The 12,997-nt window shown below is 56.2% G+C and overlaps 1 protein-coding gene across 1 annotated transcript in view; it reads right to left on the reverse strand.

Moving 5' to 3' along the window:
* The window catches only part of SURF4 (surfeit 4), a 45,800-nt gene extending 45,295 nt beyond the window's left edge, over positions 1-505 (reverse strand). The window contains exon 1 of the mRNA XM_068249954.1: positions 303-505. Coding sequence (XP_068106055.1) covers positions 303-350 — 48 coding nt within the window. The 5' untranslated portion in view covers positions 351-505. The remainder of the gene's footprint in view (positions 1-302) is intronic.
* Positions 506-12,997: the final 12,492 nt, after the last annotated feature.

A 12,997-nucleotide genomic window follows, 5' to 3' on the forward strand; every position in this document is an offset into this window, starting at 1 on the left:
ATAGTACTGCTAATACTAAGGAATCATACATTGCAGCTATGGAGGGGCCCGGGAGCACGGTGGGGCCCCACAGTTGAGGGCAGGGGAGGTGCACATAGGGTACCAAGTGGAAATGGCCAAGTGGACAGAGAAGATCCCTTTACATACAGTGAATGGAGGGCCCAGGAGGAGAGGGGATGTCAGTAGAGATGTGGGGGGCCCGGAGCACAGTAGGCCCCCCCGGCGGGGATCAGCCCTGGATGAGGCCGGGTGACAAGTGTCCCTGCAGAGGCTCCCCTCCTCCCCGCCTCCCCGCCTCTCACCTGGTCGGTGAAGTCCTCAGCGGCGCCCATCATGTCGTGCTGTCCCATGATGAGAGATGAGTGGCGGCCGGAGATCCGCCCCCTCCGCACAGCGCCCCGATCCACCGCCTGCCACGTATCACACCCGCCGGGGGCGGAGACTCGCAGGGGGCGTGGACAGCGCGATGACTGCCAAGCGGAGAGAGAGGAGGGAGAGCGGAGGGGAGGAGACGAGGGGCGGGGAGAGCGCAGGGGGCGGGGACAGCGCGATGACGGGAAGAAGAGAGGGAGAGCGGAGGAGACGAGGGGGCGGGGACAGCGCGATGACGGGAAGAGAGGGAGAGCGGAGGGGGAGGAAACAGCGCAAGGGGTGGGGTAAGGAGGGAGAGCGGAAGGGAGGAGACTAGGGGCGGAGACAGCGTAGGGGGCGGGGACAGCGCGATGACGGCGGAGGGGGAGGAGACGAGAGGGCGGGAAATGGAGGCGGGACAGTGAGAGGGACCTAAACGGCCAGGCGGAAATGAAAAGGGGCGGAGAAACAGTCTGACGGCATGAATATGGGACGGGAAGTCACACATAAAATAGGTGGGCGGGGAGTAGGCGTGGCTACGCAGATGGTAGGCGGGTTGGGGGCGGGCAGTGTCAGTGAGAGGAGGAGGAGGGAAGAGGAGCCCAGACAGTGTAACATTTTGTTAAAACAATAAAATAGAAAAGAGTTTAAGAATAGAAGAATAAAATTCATAAAAACAATCCCAATGTGCGCTTGCAACGCGTTCATGGGTCTGAATCCGCTTCCTCAGGACAAATGTAGTGTCTGATCAGTGAGAGGAGGAGGCGGGGCGGAGGGTCAGTTAGTGAGTGAGAGGAGGTGGCGGGGCAGTCAGTGAGAGCAGGAGGCGGGGCAGTCAGTGAGAGGAGGAGGTGGGGCCGTCAGTCAGTGAGAGCAGGAGGCGGGGCAGTCAGTGGGAAGAGGAAACAGGGCAGTCACAGAGAGGAGGAGGCAGTCAGTGAGAGGAGGAGGCCAGTCAGTTAGAGGAGGAGGCGGGGCAGTCAGTGAGAGGAGGAGGTCAGTCAGTTAGAGGAGGAAGCGGGGCAGTCAGTGAGAGGAGGAGGCCAGTCAGTTAGAGGAAGAGGCGGGGCAGTCAGTGAGAGGAGGAGGCCAATCAGAGGAGGCGGGGCAGTCAGTGAGAGGAGGAGGTCAGTCAGTTAGAGGAGGAGTCGGGGCAGTCAGTGAGAGGAGGAGGCCAGTCAGAGGAGGAGGCGGGGCAGTCAGTGAGAGGAGGAGGCCAGTCAGTTAGAGGAGAAGGCGAGGCAGTTAGTGAGAGGAGGAGGCCAGTCAGTTAGAGGAGGAGGCGGGGCAGTCAGTGAGAGAAGGAGGCCAGTCAGAGGAGGAGGCGGGGCAGTCAGTAAGAGGAGAAGGCCAGTCAGTTAGAGGAGGAGGCGGGGCAGTCAGTGAGAGGAGGAGGCCAGTCAGAGGAGGAGGCGGGGCAGTCAGTGAGAGGAGGAGGCCAGTCAGAGGAGGAGGCGGGGCAGTCAGTTAGAGGAGGAGGCCAGTCAGTTAGAGGAGGAGTCAATCAATAAAGAAGATAGCAGAGTGAGTGCACACAAATGCCTTATACCTCCTCAATATATTTCATACAACGGGGCAACATCCGGATGAAAATCAGTATAATTTCATTATTTCAATAGGAGAAAAAGAATATCCAGGAGCCACTTCGTCATCTCCAACTTCAATAAAAGCTTCAATCTTCCAATAAAAGAGGCATGATATGCTATAAAAGACATGTAACAGCAATACTTATCAATCTGACCTCAGGAGAGGAGGAGGCGGGGCAGTCAGTGAGAGGAGGGGCCGGGCAGTCAGTGAGAGAAGGAGGCCAGTCAGTGAGAGGAGGAGGCGGGGCAGTCAGTGAGAGGAGGGGCCGGGCAGTCAGTCAGTGAGAGGAGGCGGGGCAGTTAGTGAGAGGAGGGGCAGTCAGTCAGTTAGAGGAGGAGGCGGGGCAGTCAGTGAGAGAAGGAGGCCAGTCAGTTAGAGGAGGAGGCGGGGAAATCAGTGAGAGGAGGAGGCGGGGCAGTTAGTGAGAGGAGGGGCAGTCAGTCAGTGAGAGGAGTAGGTCAGTCAGTTAGAGGAGGAGGCGGTGCAGTTAGTGAGAGGAGGGGCAGTCAGTCAGTGAGAGGAGGAGGCCAGTCAGTTAGAGGAGGAGGCGGGGCAGTTAGTGAGAGGAGGGTCAGTCAGTCAGTCAGTGAGAGGAGGAGGCCAGTCAGTTAGAGGAGGAGGCGGGGCAGTCAGTGAGAGGAGGAGGCCAGTCAGTTAGAGGAGGAGGCGGGGCAGTCAGTGAGAGGAGGAGGCCAGTCAGTTAGAGGAGGAGGCGGGGCAGTCAGTGAGAGGAGGAGGCCAGTCAGTTAGAGGAGGAGGCGGGGAAGTCAGTGAGAGGAGGAGGCCAGTCAGTTAGAGGAGGAGGCGGGGCAGTCAGTGAGAGGAGGAGGCCAGTCAGTTAGAGGAGGAGGCGGGGAAGTCAGTGAGAGGAGGAGGCCAATCAGTGAGAGGAGGAGGCGGGGCAGTTAGTGAGAGGAGGGGCAGTCAGTCAGTGAGAGGAGGAGGCCAGTCAGTTAGAGGAGGAGGCGGGGCAGTCAGTGAGAGGAGGAGGCCAGTCAGTTAGAGGAGGAGGCGGGGAAGTCAGTGAGAGGAGGAGGCCAATCAGTGAGAGGAGGAGGCGGGGCAGTTAGTGAGAGGAGGGGCAGTCAGTCAGTGAGAGGAGGAGGCCAGTCAGTTAGAGGAGGAGGCGGGGCAGTTAGTGAGAGGAGGGGCAGTCAGTCAGTGAGAGGAGGAGGCCAGTCAGTTAGAGGAGGAGGAGGGGCAGTTAGTGAGAGGAGGGGCAGTCAGTCAGTGAGAGGAGGAGGCCAGTCAGTGAGAGGAGGAGGCGGGGCAGTTAGTGAGAGGAGGGGCAGTCAGTCAGTGAGAGGAAGAGGCCAGTCAGTTAGAGGAGGAGGCGGGGAAGTCAGTGAGAGGCGGAGGCCAGTCAGTGAGAGGAGGAGGCGGGGCAGTTAGTGAGAGGAGGGGCAGTCAGTCAGTGAGAGGAGGAGGCGGGGCAGTCAGTGAGAGAAGGAGGCCAGTCAGTGAGAGGAGTAGGCGGGTCAGTCAGTGAGAGGAGGGGCAATCAGTCAGTGAGAGGAGGAGGTGGGGCAGTCAGTGAGAGAAGGAGGCCAGATAGTGAGAGGAGGAGGCGGGGCAGTCAGTGAGAGGAGGGGCAGTCAGTCAGTGAGAGGAGGCGGGGCAGTTAGTGAGAGGAGGGGCAGTCAGTCAGTTAGAGGAGGAGGCGGGGCAGTCAGTGAGAGAAGGAGGCCAGTCAGTTAGAGGAGGAGGCAGGGAAGTCAGTGAGAGGAGGAGGCCAGTCAGTGAGAGGAGGAGGCGGGGAAGTTAGTGAGAGGAGGGGCAGTCAGTCAGTGAGAGGAGGAGGTCAGTCAGTTAGAGGAGGAGGCGGGGCAGTTAGTGAGAGGAGGGGCAGTCAGTCAGTGAGAGGAGGAGGCCAGTCAGTTAGAGGAGCAGGCGGGGCAGTTAGTGAGAGGAGGGGCAGTCAGTCAGTGAGAGGAGGAGGCCAGTCAGTTAGAGGAGGAGGCGAGGCAGTCAGTGAGAGGAGGCCAGTCAGTTAGAGGAGGAGGCGGGGCAGTCAGTGAGAGGAGGAGGCCAGTCAGTTAGAGGAGGAGGCGGGGCAGTCAGTGAGAGAAGGAGGCCAGTCAGTTAGAGGAGGAGGCGGGGAAGTCAGTGAGAGGAGGAGGCCAATCAGTGAGAGGAGGAGGCGGGGCAATTAGTGAGAGGAGGGGCAGTCAGTCAGTGAGAGGAGGAGGCCAGTCAGTTAGAGGAGGAGGCGGGGCAGTTAGTGAGAGGAGGGGCAGTCAGTCAGTGAGAGGAGGAGGCCAGTCAGTTAGAGGAGGAGGCGGGGCAGTTAGTGAGAGGAGGGGCAGTCAGTCAGTGAGAGGAGGAGGCCAGTCAGTTAGAGGAGGAGGCGGGGCAGTTAGTGAGAGGAGGGGCAGTCAGTCAGTGAGAGGAGGAGGCCAGTCAGTTAGAGGAGGAGGCGGGGAAGTCAGTGAGAGGAGGAGGCCAGTCAGTGAGAGGAGGAGGCGGGGCAGTTAAGAGGAGGAGGCCAGTCAGTTAGAGGAGGAGGCGGGGCAGTTAGTGAGAGGAGGGGCAGTCAGTCAGTGAGAGGAGGAGGCCAGTCAATATCTGTCAAATTAGTGAAAAACTGATCTGTGTAATGCTCCCTGCACACTGCATGCGATTCCGATTTTTAATCAGTTTTCACATCCGATTCTGACTCTTAATGGTTACTGCATGCTGCTTTTTTTTCCTCCGTTCTTCTGTTGATTGTATTCAGGGAAAATCGGAATTGCAAATTGGAATCGAAATCGCAAAACAGATTTGCAGTGTGCAGGGAGCCTAAAGCCAGGCACACACTTTCAGTTATGATTGGCCAATCACTGAGCAGGTTTCCACCTCCATGTAGCCAATAGATATTGAACACTATGAGCAGATTGCGTAGGTAAGCTCTCATACTACATGGAGGTGGTAAAATCGGTCAGTAATTGGCCAATCCTAATTGAACCTGTGTACCAGACTTAGCCTCCCTGGCAGTATGATTATTTTAAGATTTTAGGGTCTCAAGGTGGTGCAATTTTTTGCAAGCTTTTAGACCCTAAAACCACAAAACAATCATGTCACCACAAAGCCTGGAGCAGCCCCTGCCCTTACCTCCCCAGGATCCAGCACTGCAGTGCTCCTTCCATACTCCAGGTGGCGCTGTAACCCTGTAGTGAGGTCACCGGCTGTAGTCATGACGACAGGCAGCAATCTCACCAGGGGGATGCAGAGCCTCGGAGGACAGGAAGGAGAATGGCTGCCGGCGTCGGGATCCTGGGGGAGGTGAGTGAAAACGCCTGCTGTGCGCCATTGCTCTGCATAGACCTCACGGCGGTCACCACGAGTCTGGCTCGAGAGTTACCGCTCTGAGCTGCGGATTACCATCCCCGCTAGGGTTGCCAGGTCGGCTGATGGAGAAAACCGGACAGGGGGTGGAGTTAGGGGCGGAGTCAGAAGCGCACTTTCATGTAGAGTGGGGCTAAGCAATGGGCTTTTTAAAAAATGTTTTTTACAGTATTTATATTGCACTGACATCTTCTGCAGCACATTACAGAGTACATAGCCATGTCACTAACTGTCCTCACCAGTACATGCACATAAGAGACCACTTTTCACCAGTAAATGCACATAATAAGAGACCGCTTTTCACCAGTAAATGCACAAGCATTACACGTAGCAACGTCGGGAAGCGCGGGCTCGGGGGCGGTAGTTAAGCTGGCGTAACTTACGGCGCGTAAGCTGGCTGGCTGTGCCTTTGACTGACAGCCAGGCAGCTAATCAGCGGTCGCGCAGCGCTGGCGGACGGGTGGCGGGCCTGTTACCCAAAACGGGCTACACTGACTTCATAATCAAACTGTATTTCAATTGCTGTAATCGTGTTGAGAGACAGCAGTAACATAAGGTTTGACAAGCATGATGTGTGACAGCGTGCTGCTTCTATACAACACCCCCCGAGCTTTGTGTCCCCATCTCTCACTATCTTCCTACCTGGGTTAGTGCTGGCCCCTGTAGCAGATCCGAAGTTGAACGCCATACTGCTGGTGACGAGTCCTGCACAGTTTTGCCGAATTACAAACTGCAGGAAAACCCCGCTCCCACCATCAGGAGACAGCCTCACTACAGACACTGCGCATGCGCACACAAGTTAGCGCGGCATGTCGTACATCACCATGTCGCAACTTCGGAGCCGTACAGGCCGCCATGTTGGAGGCGGATCTCAGTATTGTGATGTGATGACAAACAGGGGCGGTGCCATATCCACAGTAGTGCTTCCCGAATCCCTATTGCTAATCGGGCAGAATGATCTCTGTGACTCCGAAACGGCTGATGAACGGATGTTTCGGAGTTACTGGCGGCAAGTGGCAAAAGGCATAAAACCGGACATCTTAATTGTCCGGTTTAACATGCCTTTTTGGACAGGACACATCGGCCAAAAACCGGACTATCCAGTCTAAAACCGGACACCTGGCAACCCTAATCCCCGAAGGCGGTTAAAATCTGATCCATCAAACGGATCAGTTTTTATTGGGCATCAGTTTTTGATCCATCCATCCTACGTTCCATTAGCACGCCGAGAATGCAACAAATCTGTCGATCAGGAAAAATCGCTCCCTCCCCAAACAGCGGAATGGCCGTAACAGATCCAATCCGTTGGAGCAATGTGAACGGGTCGTATTCACTAACATAACATAGCTTATCCCAAGGAGGGCATGTTGAGTGGGTAATGATGTAATTATGCATTAATTAGTATCTGGGCGGGTGTTAGGGGTGTGTGCTTGGTTCAGGAGGGGGGGGGGGGGGGTTAACCCTCAGCTGTCTAAAGCCATGTACACACTACCAACCGGTGTCACCCATTGGGGGTCGGGTCCTGATCCCCTGGGGCGACATTGCTGGTCTGCAGACACGCAATAGCTGTGTAGCTGACAACGCACTGTGTTGCTATGGGGGGGGGGGGGGGGGAGCCGTGCGTGCGTAACAACACACAGCGGACAGGGAGCTGCGTGAACAGTGGGATCAGCGTTGATGGTGTTCAGTAGATCCCCGAGTGGATTGTTCGGGGTCGGTGGTTGCTGTACACACACCTGATTATCTGCTGAGGTGGTCGTTTTCGGCTGCTTCAGCCGACTTATGTCAGGTGTGTGTATGGGAGGAGGCAGGCGGGGCAGTCATTCAGTGACAGGAGGAGGCGGAAGTCAGTAAGAGGAGGGGGAAGGCCAGTCAGCCAGTGACAAGAGGAGGCGGGTCAGTTATTCAGTGACAGGAGGAGGCGGGTCAGTTATTCAGTGACAGGAGGAGGCGGGTCAGTCATTCAGTGACAGGAGGAGGCGGAAGTCAGTAAGAGGAGGGGGCGGGCCAGTCAGCCAGTGACAAGAGGAGGCGGGTCAGTTATTCAGTGACAGGAGGAGGCGGGTCAGTCATTCAGTGACAGGAGGAGGCGGAAGTCAGTAAGAGGAGGGGGCGGGCCAGTCAGTCAGTGAGAGGAGGAGGCCAGTCAATATCTGTCAAATTAGTGAAAAACTGATCTGTGTAATGCTCCCTGCACACTGCATGCGATTCCGATTTTTAATCAGTTTTCACATCCGATTCTGACTCTTAATGGTTACTGCATGCTGCTTTTTTTTCCTCCGTTCTTCTGTTGATTGTATTCAGGGAAAATCGGAATTGCAAATTGGAATCGAAATCGCAAAACAGATTTGCAGTGTGCAGGGAGCCTAAAGCCAGGCACACACTTTCAGTTATGATTGGCCAATCACTGAGCAGGTTTCCACCTCCATGTAGCCAATAGATATTGAACACTATGAGCAGATTGCGTAGGTAAGCTCTCATACTACATGGAGGTGGTAAAATCGGTCAGTAATTGGCCAATCCTAATTGAACCTGTGTACCAGACTTAGCCTCCCTGGCAGTATGATTATTTTAAGATTTTAGGGTCTCAAGGTGGTGCAATTTTTTGCAAGCTTTTAGACCCTAAAACCACAAAACAATCATGTCACCACAAAGCCTGGAGCAGCCCCTGCCCTTACCTCCCCAGGATCCAGCACTGCAGTGCTCCTTCCATACTCCAGGTGGCGCTGTAACCCTGTAGTGAGGTCACCGGCTGTAGTCATGACGACAGGCAGCAATCTCACCAGGGGGATGCAGAGCCTCGGAGGACAGGAAGGAGAATGGCTGCCGGCGTCGGGATCCTGGGGGAGGTGAGTGAAAACGCCTGCTGTGCGCCATTGCTCTGCATAGACCTCACGGCGGTCACCACGAGTCTGGCTCGAGAGTTACCGCTCTGAGCTGCGGATTACCATCCCCGCTAGGGTTGCCAGGTCGGCTGATGGAGAAAACCGGACAGGGGGTGGAGTTAGGGGCGGAGTCAGAAGCGCACTTTCATGTAGAGTGGGGCTAAGCAATGGGCTTTTTAAAAAATGTTTTTTACAGTATTTATATTGCACTGACATCTTCTGCAGCACATTACAGAGTACATAGCCATGTCACTAACTGTCCTCACCAGTACATGCACATAAGAGACCACTTTTCACCAGTAAATGCACATAATAAGAGACCGCTTTTCACCAGTAAATGCACAAGCATTACACGTAGCAACGTCGGGAAGCGCAGGCTCGGGGGCGGTAGTTAAGCTGGCGTAACTTACGGCGCGTAAGCTGGCTGGCTGTGCCTTTGACTGACAGCCAGGCAGCTAATCAGCGGTCGCGCAGCGCTGGCGGACGGGTGGCGGGCCTGTTACCCAAAACGGGCTACACTGACTTCATAATCAAACTGTATTTCAATTGCTGTAATCGTGTTGAGAGACAGCAGTAACATAAGGTTTGACAAGCATGATGTGTGACAGCGTGCTGCTTCTATACAACACCCCCCGAGCTTTGTGTCCCCATCTCTCACTATCTTCCTACCTGGGTTAGTGCTGGCCCCTGTAGCAGATCCGAAGTTGAACGCCATACTGCTGGTGACGAGTCCTGCACAGTTTTGCCGAATTACAAACTGCAGGAAAACCCCGCTCCCACCATCAGGAGACAGCCTCACTACAGACACTGCGCATGCGCACACAAGTTAGCGCGGCATGTCGTACATCACCATGTCGCAACTTCGGAGCCGTACAGGCTGCCATGTTGGAGGCGGATCTCAGTATTGTGATGTGATGACAAACAGGGGCGGTGCCATATCCACAGTAGTGCTTCCCGAATCCCTATTGCTAATCGGGCAGAATGATCTCTGTGACTCCGAAACGGCTGATGAACGGATGTTTCGGAGTTACTGGCGGCAAGTGGCAAAAGGCATAAAACCGGACATCTTAATTGTCCGGTTTAACATGCCTTTTTGGACAGGACACATCGGCCAAAAACCGGACTATCCAGTCTAAAACCGGACACCTGGCAACCCTAATCCCCGAAGGCGGTTAAAATCTGATCCATCAAACGGATCAGTTTTTATTGGGCATCAGTTTTTGATCCATCCATCCTACGTTCCATTAGCACGCCGAGAATGCAACAAATCTGTCGATCAGGAAAAATCGCTCCCTCCCCAAACAGCGGAATGGCCGTAACAGATCCAATCCGTTGGAGCAATGTGAACGGGTCGTATTCACTAACATAACATAGCTTATCCCAAGGAGGGCATGTTGAGTGGGTAATGATGTAATTATGCATTAATTAGTATCTGGGCGGGTGTTAGGGGTGTGTGCTTGGTTCAGGAGGGGGGGGGGGGTTAACCCTCAGCTGTCTAAAGCCATGTACACACTACCAACCGGTGTCACCCATTGGGGGTCGGGTCCTGATCCCCTGGGGCGACATTGCTGGTCTGCAGACACGCAATAGCTGTGTAGCTGACAACGCACTGTGTTGCTATGGGGGGGGGGGGGGGGGGGGAGCCGTGCGTGCGTAACAACACACAGCGGACAGGGAGCTGCGTGAACAGTGGGATCAGCGTTGATGGTGTTCAGTAGATCCCCGAGTGGATTGTTCGGGGTCGGTGGTTGCTGTACACACACCTGATTATCTGCTGAGGTGGTCGTTTTCGGCTGCTTCAGCCGACTTATGTCAGGTGTGTGTATGGGAGGAGGCAGGCGGGGCAGTCATTCAGTGACAGGAGGAGGCGGAAGTCAGTAAGAGGAGGGGGAAGGCCAGTCAGCCAGTGACAAGAGGAGGCGGGTCAGTTATTCAGTGACAGGAGGAGGCGGGTCAGTTATTCAGTGACAGGAGGAGGCGGGTCAGTCATTCAGTGACAGGAGGAGGCGGAAGTCAGTAAGAGGAGGGGGCGGGCCAGTCAGCCAGTGACAAGAGGAGGCGGGTCAGTTATTCAGTGACAGGAGGAGGCGGGTCAGTCATTCAGTGACAGGAGGAGGCGGAAGTCAGTAAGAGGAGGGGGCGGGCCAGTCAGCCAGTGACAGGAGGAGGCGGGTCAGTTATTCAGTGACAGGAGGAGGCGGGTCAGTCATTCAGTGACAGGAGGAGGCGGGTCAGTCATTCAGTGACAGGAGGAGGCGGAAGTCAGTAAGAGGAGGGGGCGGGCCAGTCAGCCAGTGACAGGAGGAGGCGGATTAGTTATTCAGTGACAGGAGAAGGCGGAAGTCAGTAAGAGAAGGGGGCGTGCCAGTCAGCCAGTGACAGGAGGAGGCGGGGCAGTCATTCAGTGACAGGAGGAGGCGGAAGTCAGTAAGAGGAGGGGGCGGGCCAGTCAGTCAGTGACAGGAGGAGGCGGGGCAGTCATTCAGTGACGAGAGGAGGCGGAAGTCAGTAAGAGGAGGGGGCGGGCCGGTCAGCCAGTGACAGGAGGAGGCGGGTCAGTTATTCAGTGACAGGAGGAGGCGGAAGTCAGTAAGAGGAGGGGGCAGGCCAGTCAGCGAGTGACAGGAGGAGGCGGGTCAGTTATTCAGTGACAGGAGGAGGCGGAAGTCAGTAAGAGGAGGGGGCGGGCCAGTCAGCCAGTGACAGGAGGAGGCGGGTCAGTTATTCAGTGACAGGAGGAGGCGGAAGTCAGTAAGAGGAGGGGGCGGGCCAGTCAGCCAGTGACAGGAGGAGGCGGATCAGTTATTCAGTGACAGGAGGAGGCGGAAGTCAGTAAGAGGAGGGGGCGGGCCAGTCAGCCAGTGACAGGAAGAGGCGGATCAGTTATTCAGTGACAGGAGGAGGCGGAAGTCAGTAAGAGGAGGGGGCGGGCCAGTCAGCCAGTGACAGGAGGAGGCGGGTCAGTTATTCAGTTAAAGGAGGAGGCAGGGCAGGCAGTCAGTGAGTAGAGAAAGCGGGTCCAGGGGCGGATTTACCATAAGGCAGGGTAGACACGTGCCTGCAGGCGTCTGGTGATGGAAGGGCGGCTCTCTCCCCTCCCCTAGCTCCTCCCTCCTGCCTTCCCTATGCAGAGTCCCGGGGAGAGTGTAAATGAGAGGTTACACACGCAGCTCTCTGCATTCCACTGACAGTACCTCTAATGCTAAGGGGCACCTGTAGCTACCTATGACAGGCAAGGGAAGTAAGGGAGAAGTGACAGCTGGGACAGCCGGCACACTTGTGGTGCAGTGTGGTGGGGGTTTGTAGGTTGATTGAGGGTGGAGTCTAAGGGTGCCTATAGGCTCCTGTGAGGTAAATCCAGGCCTGGGCGGGTCAGTCAGTATGAGGAGGAGGCGGGGCAGTCAGTGACAGGAGGTGGTGGAGCAGTCTGTCAGTAAGAAGAGGAGGTGGGCCAGTCACAGTCAGCCAGTGAAAGGAGGAGGCAGGCCAGTGAGTGACAGGAGGAGGCAGGCCTGTCAGTGACAGGAGGAAGAAGAGCAGCCAGTCAGTAAGTGGAAGGGGTGGGGCAGTTATTCAGTATGAGGAGGAGGAGGAGCAGTCAGTCAGTGAGAAGAGGAGCGGCAGTCAGTCAGTGACAGGAGGAGGTGTGGCAGTCAAGTCAGTGACAGGAGGAAGCGGGGCAGTCATTCAGTATGAGGAGGAGGTGGAGCAGTCAGTTAGTGAGAGGAGGCGGGGCAGTCAGTCAGTGACAGGCGGAGGCGGGGCAGTCAGTCAGTGACAGGAGGAAGCGGGGCAGTCATTCAGTATGAGGAGGAGGTGGAGCAGTCAGTTAGTGAGAGGAGGCGGGGCAGTCAGTCAGTGACAGGAGGAGGTGTGGCAGTCAAGTCAGTGACAGGAGGAAGCGGGGCAGTCATTCAGTATGAGGAGGAGGTGGAGCAGTAAGTTAGTGAGAGGAGGCGGGGCAGTCAGTCAGTGACAGGAGGAGGTGTGGCAGTCAAGTCAGTGACAGGAGGAAGCGGGGCAGTCATTCAGTATGAGGAGGAGGTGGAGCAGTCAGTTAGTGAGAGGAGGCGGGGCAGTCAGTCAGTGAGAAGAGGCGGGGCAGTCAGTCAGTGACAGGAGGAAACAGGGCAGTCATTCAGTATGAGGAGGAGGTGGAGCAGTCAGTTAGTGAGAGGAGGCGGGGCAGTCAGTCAGTGACAGGAGGAGGCGGGGCAGTCAAGTCAGCGACAGGAGGAAACAGGGCAGTCATTCAGTATGAGGAGGAGGTGGAGCAGTCAGTCAGTGAGAGGAGGCGGGGCAGTCAGTCAGTGACAGGAGGAGGCGGGGCAGTCAAGTCAGCGACAGGAGGAAACAGGGCAGTCATTCAGTATGAGGGGGAGGCGGAGCAGTCAGTTAGTGAGAGGAGGCGGGGCAGTCAGTCAGTTAGTGAGAGGAGACGGGGCAGTCAGTCAGTGACAGGAGGAGGCGGGGCAGTCAAGTCAGCGACAGGAGGAAACAGGGCAGTCATTCAGTATGAGGAGGAGGTGGAGCAGTCAGTTAGTGACAGGAGGAGGCGGGGCAGTCAGTCAGTGAGAGGAGGCGGGGCAGTCAGTCAGTGAGAGGAGGCGGGGCAGTCAGTCAGTGACAGGAGGAGGCGGGGCAGTCATTCAGTATGAGGAGGAGGTGGAGCAGTCAGTTAGTGACAGGAGGAGGCGGGGCAGTCAGTCAGTGACAGGAGGAAGCGGGGCAGTCATTCAGTATGAGGAGGAGGTGGAGCAGTCAGTTAGTGAGAGGAGGCGGGGCAGTCAGTCAGTGACAGGAGGAGGTGTGGCAGTCAGTCAGTGACAGGAGGAGGCGGGGCAGTCAGT

The sequence above is a fragment of the Hyperolius riggenbachi genome, chromosome 8, assembly GCF_040937935.1.
Source record: "Hyperolius riggenbachi isolate aHypRig1 chromosome 8, aHypRig1.pri, whole genome shotgun sequence".
Taxonomy (NCBI): Eukaryota; Metazoa; Chordata; class Amphibia; order Anura; family Hyperoliidae; genus Hyperolius; species Hyperolius riggenbachi.